The sequence below is a fragment of the Pleurodeles waltl genome, chromosome 8 (assembly GCF_031143425.1).
Source record: "Pleurodeles waltl isolate 20211129_DDA chromosome 8, aPleWal1.hap1.20221129, whole genome shotgun sequence".
Classification (NCBI taxonomy): domain Eukaryota; kingdom Metazoa; phylum Chordata; class Amphibia; order Caudata; family Salamandridae; genus Pleurodeles; species Pleurodeles waltl.
In genome coordinates this window covers 1,307,222,580-1,307,248,034 of record NC_090447.1, presented here as the reverse complement: position 1 = coordinate 1,307,248,034, position 25,455 = coordinate 1,307,222,580, and the positions used below count along the sequence as shown (strand labels likewise).

At 45.4% G+C, this 25,455-nt stretch overlaps 1 protein-coding gene across 1 annotated transcript in view; it reads right to left on the bottom strand.

Moving 5' to 3' along the window:
• The window catches only part of PSPC1 (paraspeckle component 1), a 360,968-nt gene that overhangs the window by 296,964 nt on the left and 38,549 nt on the right, over window positions 1-25,455 (bottom strand). Inside the window, exon 3 of the mRNA XM_069202288.1 lies at window positions 16,580-16,675. Coding sequence (XP_069058389.1) covers window positions 16,580-16,675 — 96 coding nt within the window. The remainder of the gene's footprint in view (window positions 1-16,579; window positions 16,676-25,455) is intronic.

The window sequence follows — 25,455 nt, the reverse complement described above, 5'->3', positions numbered from 1 at the left end:
AGAGGCAAAACTCCTTAACCTTGTGGGACATATTGGGCCAGTAGAAGTGGTTGACTAACCTCTCCCACGTCTTGGTTTGTCCCAAATGCCCAGCAAGGGGAATATCATGGGCTAAGGTCAGAATAAACTCTCTGAACGACTGAGGCACTACCACTCTCCTAGTGGCACCAGGTTTGGGGTCTCTGGCCTCAGTGTACAGGAGTCCATCTTCCCAATAGACCCTATGTGTTCCATTTTTCTTGCCCTTGGACTCTTCAGCAGCTTGCTGCCTAAGGCCTTCAAGAGAGGGACAGGTTTCTTGTCCCTTACACAGCTCCTCCCTTGAGGGTCCCCCTGGGCCTTAGAGCTCAACCTGATAAGGTTCAAGCTCCAAAGGCTCAGTTCCCTCAGAGGGCAGAACTTCTTCCTGAGAAGAGAGGTTCTCTTTTTCTGACTGTGTTGCAGTTGGTTTCCCAACTGACTTTCCTTTTCTCTTGGTAGGCTGGGCCATTTTTCCAGACTCCAGCTCTACTTTTTCACCCTGTGCCTTGCATTGTGCTCTTGTTTTTACACACACCAGTTCAGGGATACCCAGCATGGCTGCATGGGTTTTTAGTTCTACCTCAGCCCATGCGGAGGACTCCAGGTCATTTCCAAGCAGACAGTCTACTGGGATGTTTGAGGAGACCACCACCTGTTTCAGGCCATTGACCCCTCCCCATTCTAAAGTTACCATTGCCATGGGATGTGCTTTAGTCTGATTGTCAGCGTTGGTGACTGTATACGTTTTTCCAGTCACGTATTGGCCAGGGGAAACCAGTTTCTCTGTCACCATGGTGACACTGGCACCTGTATCCCTCAGGCCCTCTACACTTGTCCCATTAATAAAGAGCTGCTGCCTGTATTTTTGCATGTTAGGCGGCCAGGCAGCTAGTGTGGCTAAATCCACCCCACCCTCAGAGACTAGAGTAGCTTCAGTGTGGACCCTGATTTGCTCTGGGCACACTGTTGATCCCACTTGGAGACTAGCCATTCCAGTGTTACCTGGATTGGAGTTTGGAGTGGAACTTTTCTTGGGACAGGCCTTGTCTCCAGTTTGGTGTCCAGACTGACTACAGTTTCGACACCAGGCCTTTTTGGGATCAAATCTTTTACCCTTGTACCCAGGATTGTTTTGTGAAGAGGCTCTGGGCCCACCCTCCTGTGCAGGTTTTTGGGGGCCTGTAGAAGACTCTTTACTATTTTTATTTTTGGCTGTCTCACCACCTTTCCCCTGGGGAGGTTTTGTGACCCCTTTCTTTTGGTCACCCCCTGTGGAAGTTTTGGACACCCTTGTCTTGACCCAATGGTCCGCCTTCTTTCCCAATTCTTGGGGAGAAATTGGTCCTAGGTCTACCAGATGCTGATGCAGTTTATCATTGAAACAATTACTTAACAGGTGTTCTTTCACAAATAAATTGTACAGCCCATCATAATTACTTACACCACTGCCTTGAATCCAACCATCTAGTGTTTTTACTGAGTAGTCTACAAAGTCAACCCAGGTCTGGCTCGAGGATTTTTGAGCCCCCCTGAATCTAATCCTATACTCCTCAGTGGAGAATCCAAAGCCCTCAATCAGGGTACCCTTCATGAGGTCATAGGATTCTGCATCTTTTCCAGAGAGTGTGAGGAGTCTATCCCTACACTTTCCTGTGAACATTTCCCAAAGGAGAGCACCCCAGTGAGATCTGTTCACTTTTCTGGTTACACAAGCCCTCTCAAAAGCTGTGAACCATTTGGTGATGTCATCACCATTTTCATATTTAGTTACAATCCCTTTAGGGATTTTCAACATGTCAGGAGAATCTCTGACCCTATTTATGTTGCTGCCACCATTGATGGGTCCTAGGCCCATCTCTTGTCTTTCCCTCTCTATGGCTAGGATCTGTCTTTCCAAAGCCAATCTTTTGGCCATCCTGGCTAACTGGATGTCCTCTTCACTGGAGTTATCCTCAGTGATTTCAGAGTTGTTGGTCCCTCCTGTGAGGGAACCAGCATCTCTGACTATTATTTGTGGAGTCAGGGCTTGAGAAGCCCTGCTCTCCCTAAGTAGGACTGGAGGGGGGGGAATTTCCCTCCAAGTCACTATCTTCATCCTCTGTGTTGCCATCCTCAGAGGGGTTGGCCTTTTCAAACTCTGCCAAAAGCTCCTGGAGCTGTACTTTGGTAGGTTTGGGGCCCATTGCTATTTTCTTTAGTTTACAGAGTGACCTTAGCTCTCATCTGTAGATGGAGGTAAGGTGTGGTGTCGAGTTCCACTACAGTCACATCTGTGCTAGACATTTTGCTTCTAAAAGTTGGAATACTTTTTAAGAATCTAAAACTGGTTCTAGAATCTAATTCAAACTTTTACAAACTTTTAAACTCTAAAAGAAATGCTAAACAGGATCTAACACAAGGCCCTAGCAGGTCTTTTAAGAATTTAGAAAACTTTTCAAATTGCAAAAATCAATTTCTAATGACAATTTTGGAATTTGTCGTGTGATCAGGTATTGGCTGAGTAGTCCAGCAAATGCAAAGTCTTGTACCCCACCGCTGATCCACCAATGTAGGAAGTTGGCTCTGTATGTGCTATTTCAAAGTAAGGAATAGCATGCACAGAGTCCAAGGGTTCCCCTTAGAGGTAAAATAGTGGTAAAAATAGATAATACTAATGCTCTATTTTGTGGTAGTGTGGTCGAGCAGTAGGCTTATCCAAGGAGTAGTGTTAAGCATTTGTTGTACATACACAGACAATAAATGAGGTACACACACTCAGAGACAAATCCAGCCAATAGGTTTTGTTATAGAAAAATATATTTTCTTAGTTTATTTTAAGAACCACAGGTTCAAATTTAACATGTAATATCTTGTTTGAAAGGTATTGCAGGTAAGTACATTAGGAACTTTGAATCATTTCAATTGCATGTATACTTTTCAAGTTATTCACAAATAGCTATTTTAAAAGTGGACACTTAGTGCAATTTTCACAGTTCCTGGGGGAGGTAAGTTTTTGTTAGTTTTACCAGGTAAGTAAGACACTTACAGGGTTCAGTTCTTGGTCCAAGGTAGCCCACCGTTGGGGGTTCAGAGCAACCCCAAAGTCACCACACCAGCAGCTCAGGGCCGGTCAGGTGCAGAGTTCAAAGTGGTGCCCAAAACGCATAGGCTTCAATGGAGAGCAGGGGGTGCCCCGGTTCCGGTCTGCTTGCAGGTAAGTACCCGCGTCTTCGGAGGGAAGACCAGGGGGGTTTTGTAGGGCACCGGGGGGGACACAAGCCCACACAGAAATTTCACCCTCAGCGGCGCGGGGGCGGCCGGGTGCAGTGTTAGAACAAGCGTCGGGTTCGCAATGTAAGTCAATGAGAGATCACGGGATCTCTTCAGCGCTGCAGGCAGGCAAGGGGGGGCTTCCTCGGGGAAACCTCCACTTGGGCAAGGGAGAGGGACTCCTGGGGGTCACTTCTGCAGTGAAAATCCGGTCCTTCAGGTCCTGGGGGCTGCGGGTGCAGGGTCTTTTCCAGGCGTCGGGACTTAGGTTTCAGAGAGTCGCGGTCAGGGGAAGCCTCGGGATTCCCTCTGCAGGCGGCGCTGTGGGGGCTCAGGTGGGACAGGTTTTGGTACTCACAGTCGTAGAGTAGTCCGGGGGTCCTCCCTGAGGTGTTGGTTCTCCACCAGCAGAGTCGGGGTCGCCGGGTGCAGTGTTGCAAGTCTCACGCTTCTTGCGGGGAGATTGCAGGGTTCTTTAAAGCTACTTCTTGAAACAAAGTTGCAGTCTTTTTGGAGCAGGTCCGCTGTCCTCGGGAGTTTCTTGTCGTCGTCGAAGCAGGGCAGTCCTCAGAGGATTCAGAGGTCGCTGGTCCCTTTGGAAGGCGTCGCTGGAGCAGAGTTGTTTGGAAGGCAGGAGACAGGCCGGTGAGTTTCTGGAGCCAAGGCAGTTGTTGTCTTCTGGTCTTCCTCTGCAGGGGTTTTCAGCTAGGCAGTCCTTCTTGTTGTTGCAGGAATCTAATTTTCTAGGGTTCAGGGTAGCCCTTAAATACTAAATTTAAGGGCGTGTTTAGGTCTGGGGGGTTAGTAGCCAATGGCTACTAGCCCTGAGGGTGGGTACACCCTCTTTGTGCCTCCTCCCAAGGGGAGGGGGTCACAATCCTAACCCTATTGGGGGAATCCTCCATCTGCAAGATGGAGGATTTCTAAAAGTTAGAGTCACCTCAGCTCAGGACACCTTAGGGGCTGTCCTGACTGGCCAGTGACTCCTCCTTGTTGCTTTCTTTGTTCCCTCCAGCCTTGCCGCCAAAAGTGGGGGCCGTGGCCGGAGGGGGCGGGCAACTCCACTAAGCTGGAGTGCCCTGCTGGGCTGTGACAAAGGGGTGAGCCTTTGAGGCTCACCGCCAGGTGTTACAGCTCCTGCCTGGGGGAGGTGTTAGCATCTCCACCCAGTGCAGGCTTTGTTACTGGCCTCAGAGTGACAAAGGCACTCTCCCCATGGGGCCAGCAACATGTCTAGTGTGGCAGGCTGCTGGAACTAGTCAGCCTACACAGACAGTCGGTTAAGTTTCAGGGGGCACCTCTAAGGTGCCCTCTGTGGTGTATTTTACAATAAAATGTACACTGGCATCAGTGTGCATTTATTGTGCTGAGAAGTTTGATACCAAACTTCCCAGTTTAGCCATTATGGTGCTGTGGAGTTCGTGTTTGACAAACTCCCAGACCATATACTCTTATGGCTACCCTGCACTTACAATGTCTAAGGTTTTGTTTAGACACTGTAGGGGTACCATGCTCATGCACTGGTACCCTCACCTATGGTATAGTGCACCCTGCCTTAGGGCTGTAAGGTCTGCTAGAGGGGTGACTGACCTATACTTGCATAGGCAGTGAGAGGCTGGCATGGCACCCTGAGGGGAGTGCCATGTCGACTTACTCGTTTTGTTCTCACTAGCACACACAAGCTGGCAAGCAGTGTGTCTGTGCTGAGTGAGAGGTCTCCAGGGTGGCATAAGACATGCTGCAGCCCTTAGAGACCTTCCTTGGCATCAGGGCCCTTGGTACTAGAAGTACCAGTTACAAGGGACTTATCTGGATGCCAGGGTCTGCCAATTGTGGATACAAAAGTACAGGTTAGGGAAAGAACAGTGGTGCTGGGGCCTGGTTAGCAGGCCTCGGCACACTTTCAATTGTAAACATAGCATCAGCAAAGGCAAAAAGTGAGGGGGCAACCATGCCAAGGAGGCATTTCCTTACACTTACCTCCACAAGGAACTGTGAAAATTGCACTGTCTAGTTTTAAAATAGCTATATGTGTTTTATTTGAAAAGTATATATGCTATTGTGATTATTCAAAGTTCCTAAAGTACTTACCTGCAATACCTTTCATGCAAAGTATTACATGTAGAATTTGAACCTGTGGTTCTTAAAAATAAACTAAGAAAATATATTTTTCTATACAAAAACCTATTGGCCTGGAATGGTCTCCGAGTGTGTGTTCCTCATTTATTGCCTGTGTGTATGTACAACAAATGCTTAACACTAGTCCTTTGATAAGCCTACTGCTCGACCACACTACCACAAAACAGAGCATTAGTATTATCTCTTTTTGCCACTATCTTACCTCTAAGGGGAACCCTTGGACTCTGTGCATACTATTCCTTACTTTGAAATAGTGCATACAGAGCCAACTTCCTACACATGTCGACTGTCTTTTCTCCCACTAGCACACACAAGCTGCAAGGCAGTGTGCATGTACTGAGTGAGGGGTCCCTTAGGGTGGCATAATACATGCATCTTGCTACTGACTGCTCCGTGGAAATTACTCTTAGAAGAAAAAAAAAAAGAAAAGAAAAAAAAAAAGTGACTTACACTATCGTGCCCAAATGCAGTGAAATACTATAGCAGAGTTCTTGATGTGGAATTATCACTTTCCTTCTGAAGTTATAGCTACAACAAAAGCTACTTACACAGCAGAATTTAGCTTTGGTCTTGGTATCAGTATAATTTCACAATCCAAAATGCCATATTGTATGAGCACATAAAGGAAATGAGATAATCTCTATTTAGTACAGATAGTCAAAACAAGTAATACGTTTAACTAAAGATATTTCCAAAAGTCAAAATTCTTTAGAGAATGTATTCAATGAATGTATATGCCAGATTTTCAGTAATCATTAATTGTTAACAAATTTGCATGTGCATGTTATCACAAGTGAAAAGAACAGTGTGGTGACAGCCCATTGCTCAAGTGATTGTCAAGTGTAAGATAAATAACGCAATTCAAACCAAAAAAAAAAAAAGTGTGCTTTGGCTTGTACTGCGCAATCAGGTCTCCAACAAAGTACATGTTTATATTACTAAATGCATCAAACGTGTTATTCAAAATAAGACGTTCTAGATCTTTATGCAGTCTAGGGAAGTAACTTCATCAGAACCAGGTGTCTGGTTACTTGGATGTAGCATTCAAATAAAAAAATAAAAAAATGAATGGAATCATATGCTTGTGTAGGAAACACTGGGTTAGGCTGTATGAAAAGCAGTGTGAAATGAAATGAAAATGTCACTTACCCAGTGTACATCTGTTCGTGGCATTAGTCGCTGCAGATTCACATGTTTGGCACAGTCCGCTGCCTGGTGTTGGGCTCGGAGTATTACAAGTTGTTTTTCTTCGAAGAAGTCTTTTTTGGTCACAGGACCGAAGGACTCCTCCCTCTTCGGCTCCATTGCGCATGGGCGTCGACTCCATCTTAGATTGTTTTCCCCGCAGAGGGTGAGGATGGAGTTGTTTGCTATAAATAGTGCCCATGCAATGGAGTGAATATGTATGTACGTTAAGAGTTTATAATAATTATTTACAAATGTACAGATGTTTAAGATTTATGATCTACTTCTAAACGGCTACAGGCTTCCCGGGGAGGTGGGAGGGTACATGTGAATCTGCAGCGACTAATGCCACGAACAGATGTACACTGGGTAAGTGACATTTTCAGTTCGATGGCATATGTTGCTGCAGATACACATGTTTGGCATAGACTATAAAGCAGTTACCTCCCCTAAAAGCGGTGGTTTAGCCTGTAGGAGTTGAAGTAGTTTGGAATAATGTTCTTAGTACAGCTTGGCCCACTGTAGCTTGTTGTGCATTTAGTACGTCTACACAGTAGTGTTTAGTAAACGTATGAGGCGTAGACCAGGTTGCAGCCTTACATATTTCGCTCATAGGAATGTTTCCTAGAAAGGCCATTGTAGCACCTTTCTTTCTGGTTGAGTGTGCCTTTGGTGTAATAGGCAATTCTCTTTTGGCTTTAAGATAGCATGTTTGAATACATCTGACTATCCATCTAGCAATGCCTTGTTTAGAGATTGGATTTCCTATGTGTGGTTTTTGAAAAGCTATGAACAGTTGTTTTGTTTTCCTGATTAGCTTTGTTCTGTCAATGTAGTACATTAGTGCTCTTTTGATGTCTAATGTATGTAGTGCCCTTTCAGCCACGGAATTTGGTTGTGGGAAGAACACTGGCAATTCTACTGTTTGATTTAAATGGAATGGTGAGATTACTTTTGGCAGAAATTTTGGATTTGTTCTTAGAACTACTTTATTGTTGTGTATTTGAATAAATGGTTCTTGTATGGTAAATGCCTGTATTTCACTTACTCTTCTGAGGGATGTGATTGCAATGAGAAATGCGACTTTCCAGGTTAGATATTGCATTTCACAGGAATGCATGGGTTCGAAAGGTGGACCCATGAGTCTTGTTAAGACGATGTTAAGATTCCATGAAGGAACTGGTGGTGTTCTTGGTGGTATAATTCTTTTTAGCCCTTCCATGAATGCTTTAATAACTGGTATTCTAAATAGAGACGATGAATGAGTAGTTTGTAGGTAAGCAGATATTGCTGCGAGGTGTATTTTTGTAGATGAAAAAGCGAGATTTGCTCTTTGCAAATGTAGTAAGTATCCTACTATGTCTTTCGTAGAGGCATGTAATGGTTGTATTTGATTGGCATGGCAGTAGTAAACAAATCTTTTCCACTTAGATGCATAGCAGTGTCTAGTGGAAGGTTTTCTAGCTTGTTTTATGACCTCCATGCATTCTTGTGTGAGGTCTAAGTGTCCGAATTCTAGGATTTCAGGAGCCAAATTGCCAGATTCAATGATGCTGGGTTTGGATGCCTGATCTGTTTGTGTTGTGTTAACAGATCTGGTCTGTTGGGTAGTTTGACATGCAGTACTAGTGAAAGGTCTAGTAGAGTTGTATACCAAGGTTGTCTTGCCCATGTGGGTGCTATCAGTATGAGTTTGAGTTGGTTTTGACTCAACTTGTTTACTAGATATGGAAGGAGAGGGAGAGGGGGAAAAGCGTATGCAAATATCCCTGACCAACTCATCCATAGAGCATTGCCTTGTGATTCGCGGTGTGGGTACCTGGATGCGAAGTTTTGGCATTTTGAGTTTTCTTTTGTTGCGAACAAATCTATCTGGGGTGTTCCCCAAATTTGAAAGTACTTGTTCAGAACTTGGGGGTGAATTTCCCATTCGTGGACTTGTTGGTGGTCTCGCGAAAGGTTGTCTGCTAGTTGGTTTTGTATTCCTGGAATAAATTGTGCTATTAGGCGAAAGTTGTTGTGAATCGCCCACTGCCAAATTTTTTGTGTTAGGAGGCACAATTGTGTTGAGTGTGTTCCTCCTTGTTTGTTTAAATAATACATTGTTGTCATGTTGTCTGTTTTGACAAGAATGTATTTGTGTGTTATTATGGGTTGGAAGGCTTTTAACGCTAGAAATACTGCTAACAGTTCTAGGTAATTGATATGAAATTTTGTTTGGTGTATATCCCATTGTCCTTGAATGCTGTGGTGATTGAGGTGTGCTCCCCACCCTGTCATGGAAGCATCTGTTGTTATAACGTATTGAGGCACTGGGTCCTGAAATGTCCGCCCTTTGTTTAAATTTTTGCTGTTCCACCATAGAAGCGAGAGGTATGTTTGGCGGTCTACCAACACCAGATCTTGAAGTTGACCCTGTGCCTGTGACCATTGTGATGCTAGACACTGTTGTAAGGGTCGCATGTGTAGTCTTGCGTTTGGGACAATGGCTATGCATGATGACATCATGCCTAGAAGTTTTAGCACAAATTTTGCTGGTATCTTTTGGTTTGGAAACATAGCACTTATTACCTTGTGGAATGCCTGCACTCTTTGTGGACTTGGAGTGGCAATTCCTTTTGATGTGTTGATGGTTGCTCCTAGATATTGTTGTGTTTGACACGGTTCTAGGTGTGATTTTGTATAGTTGATGGAAAACCCCAGTTTCTGAAGGGTTTGTATGACACATGTGGTGTCGTTTGCGCATTTTTTTACTGTGTTGGTCTTGATTAGCCAATCGTCTAGGTAAGGGAACACATGTATCTGTTGTCTCCTGATGTGTGCTGCTACTACTGCTAGACATTTTGTGAACACTCTTGGTGCAGTTGTTATTCCGAATGGCAACACTTTGAATTGGTAATGTATTCCTTTGAATACGAACCGTAGGTACTTTCTGTGAGAAGGGTGTATTGGTATATGAAAGTACGCATCCTTTAGGTCTAATGTGGTCATGTAATCTTGCTGTTTGAGCAGTGGAATGATGTCTTGTAGTGTGACCATGTGAAAATGGTCCGATATGATGTAGGTATTTAGTGTCCTGAGATCTAATATTGGTCTTAATGTTTTGTCTTTTTTTGGAATTAGAAAGTACAGGGAGTAAACTCCTGTGTTTTTTTGTTGTACTGGTACTAACTCTATTGCATCCTTTTGCAGTAGTGCTTGAACTTCTAGTCCTAAAAGTTCTAAATGTTGTGGTGACATTTTGCGTGTTTTGGGAGGGATGTTTGGTGGGAATTTGTGGAATTCTATGCAATAGCCATGTTGGATTATTGCTAATACCCAATTGTCTGTTGTAATCTGTTGCCAAGATTGGTAGAATTGGCTTAGTCTTCCCCCCACTGGTGTTGAGTGAAGGGGTTGCGTGACTTGAAAGTCACTGTTTAGGTGGAGGTGTTTTTGGAGTCTGGAATCTTCCCCTACTCCTTGGGAATTGACCCCCTCTATATCCCCTGAAACCTCCCCTTTGGAAGGAACCCTGATATGGTGTGGTTCTTGTTTGTTGGCTGGTGGTGTCTGTGGGTTGGCCACGAAACCCCCCTCTAAATGGAGTTTTTCTAAAAGAGCCTCTGCTCTGCGGGGAGTAGAGTGCGCCCATGGCCTTGGCCGTGTCTGTGTCCTTTTTAAGTTTTTCAATGGCTGTGTCCACTTCAGGGCCAAAAAGTTGTTTTTCGTTGAAGGGCATATTAAGGACAGCCTGCTGGATTTCAGGTTTGAAGCCTGAAGTGCGGAGCCAAGCGTGTCTCCTTATGGTGACAGCAGTGTTGACTGTTCTCGCTGCAGTATCGGCTGCGTCCAGTGAAGAGCGGATTTGATTGTTTGAGATCGTTTGTCCCTCTTCAACTATTTGCTGCGCCCTTTTTTGGTATTCTTGGGGAAGATGGTCTACGAGAAGTTGCATCTCATCCCAGTGAGCGCGGTCATATCTGGCCAGCAGCGCTTGAGAATTTGCGATGCGCCACTGGTTGGCTGCCTGTGATGCTACTCTTTTTCCTGCCGCATCAAATTTTCTGCTTTCTTTGTCCGGAGGTGGGGCGTCGCCAGATGTATGGGAATTTGCTCTTTTGCGAGCTGCCCCTACTACTACGGAGTCAGGTGGTAACTGCGAAGTAATAAACACTGGATCTGTGGGTGGTGGTTTGTATTTTTTATCCACCCTTGGGGTGATGGCTCTTGATTTTACGGGCTCTTCAAAAATTTGTTTTGCGTGCCGTAACATCCCCGGTAGCATTGGGAGACATTGATATTGGCTATGTGTAGCCGAGAGGGTGTTAAATAAAAAATCATCCTCTATAGGATCGGAATGCAGTTGGACATTGTGGAATTCTGCAGCCCTAGCCACCAGTTGTGAGTATGAGGTACTGTCCTCTGGCGGTGACGGCTTTGTGGGGTATGAATCTGGATCATTGTCCGGCACTGGGGTGTCGTATAGGTCCCAAGCGTCTTGATCCTGATTATCTTGACTTATGGTAGTTTGCGCTGGTGAGTGCATTTGTGGCGGTGTTTGTGCCGGCGATGCCTGTTGTAGTGGAGAGGGCGGAGGCGTGACTTTTTTAACCACTTTGGCTTGTGGTTGTGCGTCATCCTTGAGGAGACTGATCCTTCTTTTCCTCATTATTGGGGGAAGGGTTGATATCTTCCCTGTGTCTTGCTGGATGTACAGTCTCTTTTGTGTGTAGTCTGATTCTACACTTTGGAGCTCTTGTCCAAATCTGTGCATCTGGCCACTTATTCCTTGTTCCTCTGAGTAGGATGAAGGTGTGGTATTTTTCGGCGCCGAGAGAGAATCTTTTTCCGGTTTCGGCACCGACAGAATTTTTGTTCCTTTCGGCATGGATTCTCGGTGCCGATGTTTTTCGGTGCCGGTATCTTGTTTTTGTCTCTCGGAGCCGCTTTCTCGGCTCCAAGGTTGCTCCATGGCGGTCCCTCGACCGGAGTCGGGTGTCTTCGCTATGGGCGTGCCCTTTTTCGGCGCCTTCGACGGGTCGCCTGTTTTATGGGTCGAGCCATGGCCTGTTGGCAGTGGCGTCCCCTGGGCTTTCGTTTTGTCGATGGTTTTACTTTGACGTCTTACTCACAGTTTGTTGCTGTTGTTCGACGTCGGAGTCTCCGGATTCTGATTCCGGAACCGAGAATGTTTCCTCTTCGTCGTCGAAACGTTGTTTTGTCGGCGTGGACGCCATTTGTAGACGCCTGGCTCTTCGGTCCCGGAGTGTTTTTCTGGACCGGAAGGCTCGACAGGCCTCACAGGTATCCTCCTTGTGCTCGGGGGACAAGCACAAGTTACAGACCAAGTGCTGATCTGTATAAGGATACTTACTGTGACATTTTGGGCAGAAACGGAACGGGGTCCGTTCCATCGGCTTCGATGTCGCACGCGGTCGGGCCGACCAGGCCCCGATGGGGGAATCGAAGCTACCCCAAAGTCTTCCGATGATCGGTGTCGATGTACCTAACTATCCCGATACCGAACGGAACAATACCGACGCTTTCTTCCGAGATTCTGACTAACTTTCCGAACCGAAACACGGAGCGAAAAGGAATACGTCCGAACCCGACAGCGGAAAAAAACAATCTAAGATGGAGTCGACGCCCATGCGCAATGGAGCCGAAGAGGGAGGAGTCCTTCGGTCCCGTGACCAAAAAAGACTTCTTCGAAGAAAAACAACTTGTAATACTCCGAGCCCAACACCAGGCAGCGGACTGTGCCAAACATGTGAATCTGCAGCAACATATGCCATCGAACACATGTTTACCTCTATGTGAATAAGTTTCAAATTATGCAACAAAATCAGAGTTGGTTATGTAACTCCTAATGCAACTGTGGTACATTACTCCCCATATTCACACCACATGGAAAATGAGATCATACAGCAAGCAACCAAACAAATGTGTAATAATCTCTAGAAAGTTGACAATACAGACACACGTCAAGTGAAATCAAAGTAGATTGCCTTGGATCAGTATCTCAGAGATTAATTTAGTCCAGTAGTTTGCCTTAGAAAATTACAACACTTGATATGTAATGTCCCCTGCAAATTACATTGGTCCATGAGCATATACACCATTCCACCGTTGAAGAGTGGTACGTGCATAGCGTATAAAGATGCCTTCAAATGACTTGTTCTTTGACTAATCTGACAAATTCTTACATTTATTAGGGCACCTACAATGTTCCGTGTAGATTTATGTAATGACCAATGTTAACTTTGGAGTCTTGTATTATCTGTGCTGTCTTTTTGTGGGCCAACTGAAATGTTATCACAATGCACCCCCCCATACATTGAACTTTTAGGATACAATGGGCTACATAAAATGATACTGTATCTACTGCAATGTTTTAAAGTAGTCTAAACTTACACTGCTGCCAATTACTTGCAATCTTGATGTAAAATGCAACTTGAACCCTAACGTCTGTAGCTTTATATTTTTGTGTGATTACTTAAGTCCCTTCAGGGGTAAACAATCTGTAATTTTTAATACTTCTCCAAGTCAAAAGACTCTACCTGGATGGAACATTTATACTGTTGCACTGAACTACACAACGGAGTAGGTGAAATATTATCTGGGGCACTGATGTTACTCTTGTTGTTAGCTGCTATATAAAATCAATAATACTGGCTCACAGATCTGGGTTTAATCGATCGTTATTTTGCTCACCATGCCACCCCAGTTTGGACCCAGCCATATGCAAATCAGTCTTGACCCTGTTCCCTCATGGGAACAGTCCAGACCGAACTACCAAGCCAGGTCCTCCCTGAACAGGAAACAAGCATCCTGGGACCGGTTTCAGGGTTTCACTCATCAGCCAGGCTAGCTTGAATCCAGTGGCACAGTGAGCAAGGGACCCACGTCTGGGCATACCCTTCCCACTTAAGGCAACTTTAGCAACACAAAAGGATGAAGGACGGAGTGCTGAACAATGCAAACACTCACCCCCGGTCACAGATCTGGGTTTAATCCATCGTTGGACTGGGGGTGAGTGTTTGAAAAGTTTCAACACTCCGTCCATCATCCTTTTGTGTTGCTAAATTTGCAGATTACATTTCCCCCGTGTTCGTATAAAAGTCTGAGTAGCCAAGGTAACAAACTAAGAGAAAGGGCCAACAAGACTACGTAGCACTGTCTTTCACAGGCTCAGATGGGCCCGGGCGGCAACTAGGAGCTTCGGCTGTGTGTGGTAGCAAATGAGCTGATTAAGCACTGGACGATGGATGGCCTCACACCTCCTGAAATAAAGGATCGTGGCCAATAAAGTTCGAGACTCCTGAAAGGTCCGCACAGCATTCCCAAACAAACATTTTCAGAAATGCCTTTGTAAGATTACCACCCTTCTTGGGGGGGTTTCTGCTGTGCATATTTTAGCTTATTTTTGACATTTAGCCTGTTTCCTCACTCTAAAATCTGCCTACTTTTCTGGATATCGCTGATAAACTGTAGTAGAGGATTTCATATATATCCAACTGTCCCGTTTTAAACTCTTGATCTTCAAAGATTTTCTCCACCCTAGCGATTGTTTGTGGGGTTGAAACAACTAATTTTAGACTGTACTTTCTTAAAGTGTCAGTGTTCCCAGATTCATGCCAGCAAGTTGGAAAAAAATCGACTGCCGTCACGGTCCAAGCACTGTACTGGTTAGAAGGCTCTAAACTGAGTTTCATTGATGAGTAGCATTGATCTGATCTTTCTAGTTGCAATTCTGAAATCTGTTAGAATCTGATTCTTTGAACCTAGGTTTTCATGGACTTTTTTTGTTTGTTTTTGTTTTCAGAAGAAAGTAAACCGCAAAAAGACTGGGTGATCCAGCAGTGCTAAAAAAGTATTTTACTGTATACTGTAATCATATCCACATCATTGTGGAAAAGACTTATCTGATCAAATGAAAGGGAATGGCATCTCTTACAAACTGCTGCTTTGATCTTTCAGGAGAATAAGGTTTTAAGTTCAGACCCTGTGATAGGCAGAATTACAAAGGTTGAGGATTTTAAAGGCTCCAGGGAAGAAGTGATCAGTCTGAAGAGACGCTGGACGTCAGAGTAAGACTCCCTTGATACTTAACATGGCACAGTGGTTAGACTGTAGTAGATAAATTGAGAGAGACATTTTTTATCAACTGCTAAAGAATCAACTGCGAAAGAGTGAAAATCTGCTCCCCATACCCCCTCAAATAAACAACCCAATATCAAGAGGCAGTAGAGGTGGTACACTGGTTAAGGCTAGAGAGATTACAATTAAATTCCCTTCCCTTACAGCAGAAATAGAAGCAGTAATAAAAACCAAAGGCACTTGTTTCACTTCCACCATTTTGCCCCACGGAGACCTACTTCCCTCACAGTCTGACAGCCTGCAGGCTATCTTCAGGTAAATTGGGCACATCAAAATAGAGTAAGAAATTAAGCTGCCTTTAGATTGATATTCTTTATTTTAATGTTTTATTCACATGAAAATACAACATAAAAAGTTGTAAGGGACATTCCAGAAAGGGATGGTGGATACAGGCGCAGATCATAGATCCTGTAAGCTACACCATGCTTCGAAACAAATCTCTGCTGTTCCTCAACACATGTAATATTCTTTCTTTGATTCTCATGTCAGAGGCGGCAAGATCCTGGCTCCTGCGTGACCTCGGCATATTGACATATCCCTACATTAGTTCTCAAAGCAAGACTTACTTCATTTTCCAAATCTTCCCATTAGCAAGAACACTTGCAGACTCTCCAAACTTTAGTCCAGAGGGATAACCGAAATGTAGCAAATATTCGCCTGGTGTTTTCTCCTGCAACATGAACAATGTCAGGGTCAGCCTCACGATTGGTGAGTACAGGACCCTGGCTAATTTTTCCCTTCATGCCGATGCAACCTTGTTGGTGGAAGGGTTTGTGAACTTAATGAAGATTGTGTCTGATATACATAACATGATGAACTGCTATATAATAAATTGTGAGTGAGAAGAAACTCAATTGAGTGAAAGCGATGTTTACACAGAAAATATTCATTTGAGCATGGACTGTGCCCTGTGAATTAATGATGGAAGTTAAATTTCACTCGAAATCTTGAATAAAATAATATTAACACACCAGAATTCCCATGAAGGGATAAAAGGCAGTGTAATTAATGTCGTTATTGCTAACACACTTGACACCGTGAGCAAGGCCATGTTGGCTGAAACGCGTTGGTGGAGGATTGCTTTCAAATAAATCTATTTGGGTATTCAAGTTGACGAGAGTGCAGCGCTGGTTTTTGTTGATCTATTTCTCAAGGATATTGGTCATAGCCTACATGGGGGTGGGGGGGGGGGGGAGAAAAAGGAGAGGGAGGGAGAGAGAGAGGGAGAGAGAGATTTTTAATTATATACACACACCCATCACCTAGCTGCGGCCACCATTTAAGGCATTTTTTAATCTGCCTATATCTTTTGCACAGGTTGAAAATGCTTCATGAAGTTTTCCCAAAAATATTGCCAGTCACGTCAGCTGCTGTCTGAAGGTTTCAGGGTGATCAGTCAAACAGGGGATGAGAAACAGGGGCGGGGTCCCAAAACACTCTCTCAATTCATTTTCCATAGGGATTTTGAACAGCAATAGCGCTGAAACTACTGAACGGAATTACATCAAATTTGGTGCAAAGGTATATCCTGGTCCAAAAAGGGACCGTTTTGCAATTTGGTGTGAATCTGTATCACACACAAACACAAACACACACACATGCAGACCATTAAGTTATAGGACAAGCTGAAAATAGAGAAGGAGGTGGGGGAACCACACTGGTTTTAAAATATCAACCAGCTGCATACAGCTGAAACCTCCAGCCTAAAACACACCTGTTAAAACACATATCCCACCCATTCAACACTGCAGAAAGGAAAAGTTCACGCACCAGACAAAGAAATAAGAAACAAATCACAAAGCATTAAACTATGCATCGCATTCCATTATAAGATAAAGCATACTTGAGATACTGCTGAGATTTCAAAATGAATTTCTCCTGAAGCCCATCTTCATCATCAAACTGTTCCATAGGTTCCACAATAACAGGACGGGGGGTTCTGAAAAGAAAAAAAAAATGCTTTATGTTAGACGGATATTACTGGGTAAAAAGCGCAAACTGCAAATCAGTGTCAAAAATAAACCTAGCGAACAGAACGTTACAAGGTTGTGGGTCTATGCTATTTAGTGCCAAACGGGTGATGAAGTACAAAACTAGTATTAATCTCAAGGTAAATACTGAAAAATAAGCTCAGAGCACAATATTACAAGAATGTAATCACTGTCAGACCATTTTGTGCTATGTCCCTGCCCATATGGTACCAGACATATGCCCTAAAGCACCCCTCTGCCTGTCACCAAATTCAGAAATGATGCTGGCCTGCAGCCAAGACACCTGGTGCACAATATGGCCGGAAAGCACATGCATGAGAGGCCAGAATATACTGCAGCAGCAGAAAATCGAGTTCTCACCAAGATGCACACAAGAGGCACCACAGTGATATAGCTCCCATGTTCCACCCTTGAAAAGGGAAAAGAGGGACTCCGATACCAAGTAAGATGGGGCAGCCGCATGGAACAGGCACAACATACTTAGGTCTACTTACTCAAGGCTCCATATCAACCGCCCCAGAGCCTGGATCTCCATTTGAAAGCACACTGGCCACCAATAGTTTTACTCAATAGAAGCTGCCAAACAAAAGTCTAGAGCACCTAAGAATGTGTCTGTGGTTGGGTAGATGCGGCTAGCAACTGGGGATAATCACTGCGCTCTTTAACCCCCAGGGGCTGCTTACTATTGTGCAATTGAGAATTAAGACAGATACTTAGCTAGGCCCTCAGACTGCTGCCACTTAAGCTATGATCAGACCACTGTAATAATGGGGGCATATGAACTGCGGAAAGGACCACGGCCTGATCTGCTTTCACAGATCTTGTTCCCACCTGGTGTATACAAATGTAGTTTCTCTATGAAAACTTTGACATGCTACCAAAAAAAACCAGCAACAAAGTTGTGCTGTCATTTATTTCCCATCCGCCCTCACACATCCTCAAAGTAGCAGACCAAGCGCTCCCAACCAACAGACTGCCTCAAGTGGCAGGCTGTTCTGTCTAGCCTCCAGCAATCTAAAAAGGCATGACAAAAGAGACTGAACAGAAATGCAGCAAAACCTCAACAACCTGAAGGCAGAAATGGAAAGACACTGTCTCTCCAACACGATGTTCAATCAGTCAGCTCTAGAAATGTGGAGGTGGAGGCTAAAATAGAATATATGGAAGGGCACATAAGATGTCAACAGATGACTTAGTCTTCGTATGCAATCCTTAAACAGGTCAATGAAAACAGATCCTGAAGGGACAAGATTAGCGTACAAGATTTGGTTAAGGAGAGGAGGGAACCAACTCAGATACAGTCACATTTGTGACTGGTCTCTTCAACAATACTGGTAGAGGACCATTTTGGATATTCCAATCGAAACAGCTCACAGAATACGACCAAAACAAAGAAGGATGAAAATGCCCAAAGATGCCCTGGTACAATTAGATGGTCTAACAGAAAAGCAATTCTTCTGGCACCTGGTAACACAGATACTATCTCATATCAAGATGAGGGATGTGCTTCATGTAAGGATATTACACCTGCCACACTATTGCAATGCCAACAGTTCCAGGGGATACCAGAAAAGTCCTGAGCATAACAGGTCCAGTACCACAGGACAGTTCGGTATTGCATTTGATAACTGACGAAAATACCACCACTTTTCAAAAGCACAGGAAGCAGCCCAGTCACTGGGTATACAACTTTCAATGGCAGAAGTTGGTAATATAGTAGGAGAACCTCGTGCAAATGAATCGAAAGAGCATGAAGAAACTCCACAATGGAGGACTCTGAAAATATGGAATCCATGAGAGGGGAAAGGCAAACAATGTAACACCAAAGATAAACATTGAGAATTTCTCACACTTTTTCTGTTCTATTTTTCTTTTCTTTTTTTTTATAGACAAGATTAATATACTTTATCTGAGTGGCAATGTGGTATTGAGTCAGATAGATTGTCCTTGGAACCTAAGCATCGGTTATACCTATTTTGACAGGTATAATCCGAAAGAAGATTCAAGACAAAATGTTTACTTACCGGTAGTAGTAGTTTTTCAGCTTCAAAGAAATTTCAGGATTCACATGCTGTGCATTATTCCACTATCTAGGGGTTGCGTCCAGAAATCTCTTCCGAGCACTCATTTCTTTCTGGGCAATTTACCATTGGTGCTTTGCCTGAACCACTTGACAATGGTGCTGGGCACACAACATTTAAATAGATTGCAAATGAACTGCACAAATATTTAAAGATGAATTTCAGTAGTTTGGAAAGCTTTGTAATACTGAAGTGTGATGGATACAAAGATTTTAATAGGATCAAAACAAATCAGAATACTTTACTTGGTGATGTATATATATTTGCTGAAACCGGACTTCTACACCTTGTTTGTACGCTACATAGTGTTATCAGTAAAACTGCATGTCAGTCAGAAAGCATGTAGCCTTTTCAATGGAAAATGACTGCCTGTAAATGACAATGCACTACCACATCATGCTTTAGTGATATATATTATATATATAGTGCAGTGTTTTTCTCTTGTGTGATTCTATATTAAGGGTCGTGGTCTTGACCCTTACACCAGCACCCAGAGTGCTTTGCTTCGAAGACTGCGTTGAGGTTGAAAAATATATATATATATATTTAAACTGGTGATCCACAGACCTTAGGATCTGCAAAGCCTGATTAGGTGGTCCGAATTGTTTTAAAAAAATATTAACACATTCAATAAATTATAAACAAAGCAACACTGAAAGTTTTAAAGCAATCTGCAGATGTGAAAAATTTAAATTGGATGACAATATTTAAGTTGATCTCTAATTCTGATTTGTGGGAGCAGTGCAAGTACAGCAAATGTAATCTAGTATTGACAATTTCGGTTCTCAACTGAAGCAGCACTGCTGTGAACCAATACAAAAGAACATGAAATAGGAAAGAGAAAAAAAGTGATGCAATCGGGTCATTTGCTCAGTCTCTTAGAAAGCAACTAAAATTTGGAAAAACTCAGTTTCCATTAAAATTAACATTTGTAGTTTCATTTTTTATTTTTTTTAAATGGTGAATTAAATAGTTCATTATTTGTTTTACACACGTTTCTGCATTTTTGATTGTTTTGAGGTTCAAACTGGAGAAATTGTTTAGACAGTGGTCCATGGATTCTAGTATCTATTCAGTGGGTGTATACAGAAGTCTTAAAGTTAACAACTGTTGGCAGACAGGGTTGGTGGCAGATATCTTCAGTACTATTAAAGGCCACAGAGGCCTTGGGTATGGAGAAAGGTGCGCAAAGGAATAGGCAAAACTTAGGGTGGTTTAGGGATTTACAGTGCGCACCAAGGCACAAGCTCAGTGAATTTGGGTGGGGGTGGGAGGGAGCACTCAGGAATGGGAACAAGTGCTGGCTGCCCGGATGTCCTCACAGTGGTTTCTTTATACAGAAATGTATGAGACAAAGCAAGAAGGATTGTGTAGGAAGTTGGCTCTGTATGCACTATTTCAAAGTAAGGAATAGTATGCACAGAGTCCAAGGGTTCCCCTTAGAGGTAAGATAGTGGCATAAAGAGATAATACTAATTGTAGGAAGTTGGCTCTGTATGTGCTATTTCAAAGTAAGGAATAGCATGCACAGAGTCCGAGGGTTCCCCTTAGAGGTAAAATAGTGGTAAAAATAGATAATACTAATGCTCTATTTTGTGGTAGTGTGGTCGAGCAGTAGGCTTATCCGAGGAGTAGTGTTAAGCATTTGTTGTACATACACAAGACAATAAATGAGGTACACACACTCAGAGACAAATCCAGCCAATAGGTTTTTATATAGAAAAATATCTTTTCTTAGTTTATTTTAAGAACCACAGGTTCAAATTCTACATGTAATATCTCATTCGAAAGGTATTGCAGGTAAGTACTTTAGGAACTTCAAATCATCAAAATTGCATGTATACTTTTCAAGTTATTGACAAATAGCTGTTTTAAAAGTGGACACTTAGTGCAATTTTCACAGTTCCTAGGGGAGGTAAGTATTTGTTAGATTAACCAGGTAAGTAAGACACTTACAGGGCTCAGTTCTTGGTCCAAGGTAGCCCACCGTTGGGGGTTCAGAGCAACCCCAAAGTCACCACACCAGCAGCTCAGGGCCGGTCAGGTGCAGGGTTCAAAGTGGTGCCCAAAACACATAGGCTAGAATGGAGAGAAGGGGGTGCCCCGGTTCCGGTCTGTTTGCAGGTAAGTACCCGCGTCTTCGGAGGGCAGACCAGGGGGGTTTTGTAGGGCACCGGGGGGGACAAGTCCACACAGAAATTTCACCCTCAGCGGCGCGGGGGCGGCCGGGTGCAGTGTAGAAACAAGCGTCGGGTTCGCAATGTTAGTCTATGAGAGATCTCGGGATCTCTTCAGCGCTGCAGGCAGGCAAGGGGGGGATTCCTCGGGGAAACCTCCTCTTGGGCAAGGGAGAGGGACTCCTGGGGGTCACTTCTCCAGTGAAAGTCCGGTCCTTCAGGTCCTGGGGGCTGCGGGTGCAGGGTCTCTCCCAGGTGTCGGGACTTTAGGTTCAAAAGAGTCGCGGTCAGGGGAAGCCTCGGGATTCCCTCTGCAGGCGGCGCTGTGGGGGCTCAGGGGGGACAGGTTTTGGTACTCACAGTATCAGAGTAGTCCTGGGGTCCCTCCTGAGGTGTTGGATCGCCACCAGTCGAGTCGGGGTCGCCGGGTGCAGTGTTGCAAGTCTCACGCTTCTTGCGGGGAGCTTGCAGGGATCTTTAAAGTTGCTGGAAACAAAGTTGCAGCTTTTCTTGGAGCAGGTCCGCTGTCCTCGGGAGTTTCTTGTCTTTTCGAAGCAGGGGCAGTCCTCAGAGGATGTCGAGGTCGCTGGTCCCTTCGGAAGGCGTCGCTGGAGCAGGATCTTTGGAAGGCAGGAGACAGGCCGGTGAGTTTCTGGAGCCAAGGCAGTTGTCGTCTTCTGGTCTTCCGCTGCAGGGGTTTTCAGCTGGGCAGTCCTTCTTCTTGTTGCAGGAATCTGATTTTCTAGGGTTCAGGGTAGCCCTTAAATACTAAATTTAAGGGCGTGTTTAGGTCTGGGGGGTTAGTAGCCAATGGCTACTAGCCCTGAGGGTGGGTACACCCTCTTTGTGCCTCCTCCCAAGGGGAGGGGGTCACAATCCTAACCCTATTGGGGGAATCCTCCATCTGCAAGATGGAGGATTTCTAAAAGTTAGAGTCACCTCAGCTCAGGACACCTTAGGGGCTGTCCTGACTGGCCAGTGACTCCTCCTTGTTTTTCTCATTATTTTCTCCGGCCTTGCCGCCAAAAGTGGGGCCTGGCCGGAGGGGGCGGGCAACTCCACTAGCTGGAGTGTCCTGCTGGGTTGGCACAAAGGAGGTGAGCCTTTGAGGCTCACCGCCAGGTGTGACAATTCCTGCCTGGGAGAGGTGTTAGCATCTCCACCCAGTGCAGGCTTTGTTACTGGCCTCAGAGTGACAAAGGCACTCTCCCCATGGGGCCAGCAACATGTCTCTAGTGTGGCAGGCGGCTAGAACTAGTCAGCCTACACAGATAGTCGGTTAAGTTTCAGGGGGCACCTCTAAGGTGCCCTCTGGGGTGTATTTTACAATAAAATGTACACTGGCATCAGTGTGCATTTATTGTGCTGAGAAGTTTGATACCAAACTTCCCAGTTTTCAGTGTAGCCATTATGGTGCTGTGGAGTTCGTGTTTGACAGACTCCCAGACCATATACTCTTATGGCTACCCTGCACTTACAATGTCTAAGGTTTTGTTTAGACACTGTAGGGGTACCATGCTCATGCACTGGTACCCTCACCTATGGTATAGTGCACCCTGCCTTAGGGCTGTAAGGCCTGCTAGAGGGGTGTCTTACCTATACTGCATAGGCAGTGAGAGGCTGGCATGGCACCCTGAGGGGAGTGCCATGTCGACTTACTCGTTTTGTCCTCACTAGCACACACAAGCTGGTAAGCAGTGTGTCTGTGCTGAGTGAGAGGTCTCCAGGGTGGCATAAGACATGCTGCAGCCCTTAGAGACCTTCCTTGGCATCAGGGCCCTTGGTACTAGAAGTACCAGTTACAAGGGACTTATCTGGATGCCAGGGTCTGCCAATTGTGGATACAAAAGTACAGGTTAGGGAAAGAACACTGGTGCTGGGGCCTGGTTAGCAGGCCTCAGCACACTTTCAATTGTAAACATAGCATCAGCAAAGGCAAAAAGTCAGGGGGCAACCATGCCAAGGAGGCATTTCCTTACACTAATGCTCTATTTTGTGGTAGTATGGTCGAGCAGTAGGCTTATCAAAAGGAGTAGTGTTAAGCATTTGTTGTACATACACAAGCAATAAATGAGGAACACACACTCAGACAATTCCAGGCCAATAGGTTTTTGTATAGAAAAATATATTTTCTTAGTTTATTTTAAGAACCACAGGTTCAAATTCTACATGTAATACTTTGCATGAAAGGTATTGCAGGTAAGTACTTTAGGAACTTTGAATAATCACAATAACACATACTTTTCAAATAAAACACATATAGCCATTTTAAAACTAGACACTTAGTGCAATTTTCACAGTTCCTAGGGGAGGTAAGTAATTGTTAGTTCTTGCAGGTAAGTAAACCACCTACGGGGTTCAAGTTTGGGTCCAAGGTAGCCCACCGTTGGGGGTTAAGAGCAACCCCAAAGTTACCACACCAGCAGCTCAGGGCCGGTCAGGTGCAGAGTTCAAAGTGGTGCCCAAAACACATAGGCTTCAATGGAGAAGGGGGTGCCCCGGTTCCAGTCTGCCAGCAGGTAAGTACCAGCATCTTCGGAGGGCAGACCAGGGGGTTTTTATAGGGCACCGGGGGGGACACAAGTTAGCACAGAAAGTACACCCTCAGCAGCACGGGGGCGGCCGGGTGCAGTGTACAAACACACGTCGGGTTTCCAATTGGAATCAATGGGAGACCAAGGGGTCTCGTCAGCGATGCAGGCAGGCAAGGGGGGGGGGGGGGGGGGGGGGGGGGGGGTCCTCGGGGTAGCCACCACCTGGGCAAGGGAGAGGGCCTCCTGGGGGTCACTCCTGCACTGGAGTTCCGATCCTTCAGGTCCTGGGGGCTGCGGGTGCAGGATCTTTTCCAGGCATCGGGATCTGAGAGTCAGGCAGTCGCGGTCAGGGGGAGCCTCGGGATTCCCTTTGCAGGTGTCGCTGTGGGGGGTCAGGGGGGACAACTTTGGTTACTCACAGTCTCGGAGTCGCAGGGGAGTCCTCCCTGAAGTGTTTGTTCTCCACAAGGCGAGCCGGGTGCAGAGTTGCAAGTCTCACGCTTCCGGCGGGAAACGCAGTCGTTTTAAAGTTGCTCCTTTGGAAACAAAGTTGCAGTCTTGGGTGAACAGAGCCGCTGTCCTCAGGAGTTTCTTGGTCCTTCTAGGAGCAGGGCAGTCCTCTGAGGATTCAGAGGTCACTGGTCCTGGGGAAAGCGCCGCTGGAGCAGTGTCTTTTCGAAGTGGGGAGACAGGCCGGTAGACCTGGGGCCAAAGCAGTTGGTGTCTCCGTCTTCTCTGCAGGGTTTTTCAGCTCGCCAGTCTTCTTCTTAGGTTGCAGGAATCTGAGTTCCTAGGTTCAGGGGAGCCCTCCAATACTAAATTTAAGGGCGTGTTTAGGTCTGGGGGGTTAGTAGCCAATGGCTACTAGCCCTGAGGGTGGGTAAACCCTCTTTGTGCCTCCTCCCAAGGGTGAGGGGGTCACATTCCTATCCCTATTGGGGGAATCCTCCATCTGCAAGATGGAGGATTTCTAAAAGTTAGTCACCTCAGCTCAGGACACCTTAGGGGCTGTCCTGACTGGCCAGTGACTCCTCCTTGTTATTCTCATTATTTCCTCCGGCCTTGCAGCCAAAAGTGGGGCCGTGGCCGGAGGGGCGGGCAACTCCACTAGCTGGAATGCCCTGTGGTGCTGGAACAAAGGGGGCGAGCCTTTGAGGCTCACCGCCACGTGTTACAGCTCCTGCCTGGGGGAGGTGATAGCATCTCCACCCAGTGCAGGCTTTGTTACTGGCCACAGAGTGACAAAGGCACTCTCCCCATGTGGCCAGCAACATGTCTCGAGTGTGGCAGGCTGCTAAAACCAGTCAGCCTACACGGGTAGTTGGTTAAGGGTTCAGGGGGCACCTCTAAGGTGCCCTCTGGGGTGTATTTTCCAATAAAGTGTACACTGGCATCAGTGTGCATTTATTGTGCTGAGAAGTTTGATACCAAACTTCCCAGTTTTCAGTGTAGCCATTATGGTGCTGTGGAGTTCGTGTTTGACAGACTCCCAGACCATATACTCTTATGGCTACCCTGCACTTACAATGTCTAAGGTTTTGCTTAGACACTGTAGGGGCACAGTGCTCATGCACTGGTGCCCTCACCTCTGGTATAGTGCACCCTGCTTTAGGGCTGTAAGGCCTGCTAGAGGGGTGACTTATCTATACTGCATAGGCAGTGTGAGGTTGGCATGGCACCCTGAGGGGAGTTCCATGTCGACTTACTTGTTTTGTCCTCACCAGCACACACAAGCTGTCAAGCAGTGTGTCTGTGCTGAGTGAGGGGTCCCCAGGGTGGCATAAGACATGCTGCAGCCCTTAGAGACCTTCCCTGGCATCAGGGCCCTTGGTACCAGGGGTACCAGTTACAAGGGTCTTACCTGGATGCCAGGGTGTGCCAATTGTGAAAACAAAAGTACAGGTTAGGGAAAGAACACTGGTGCTGGGGCCTGGTT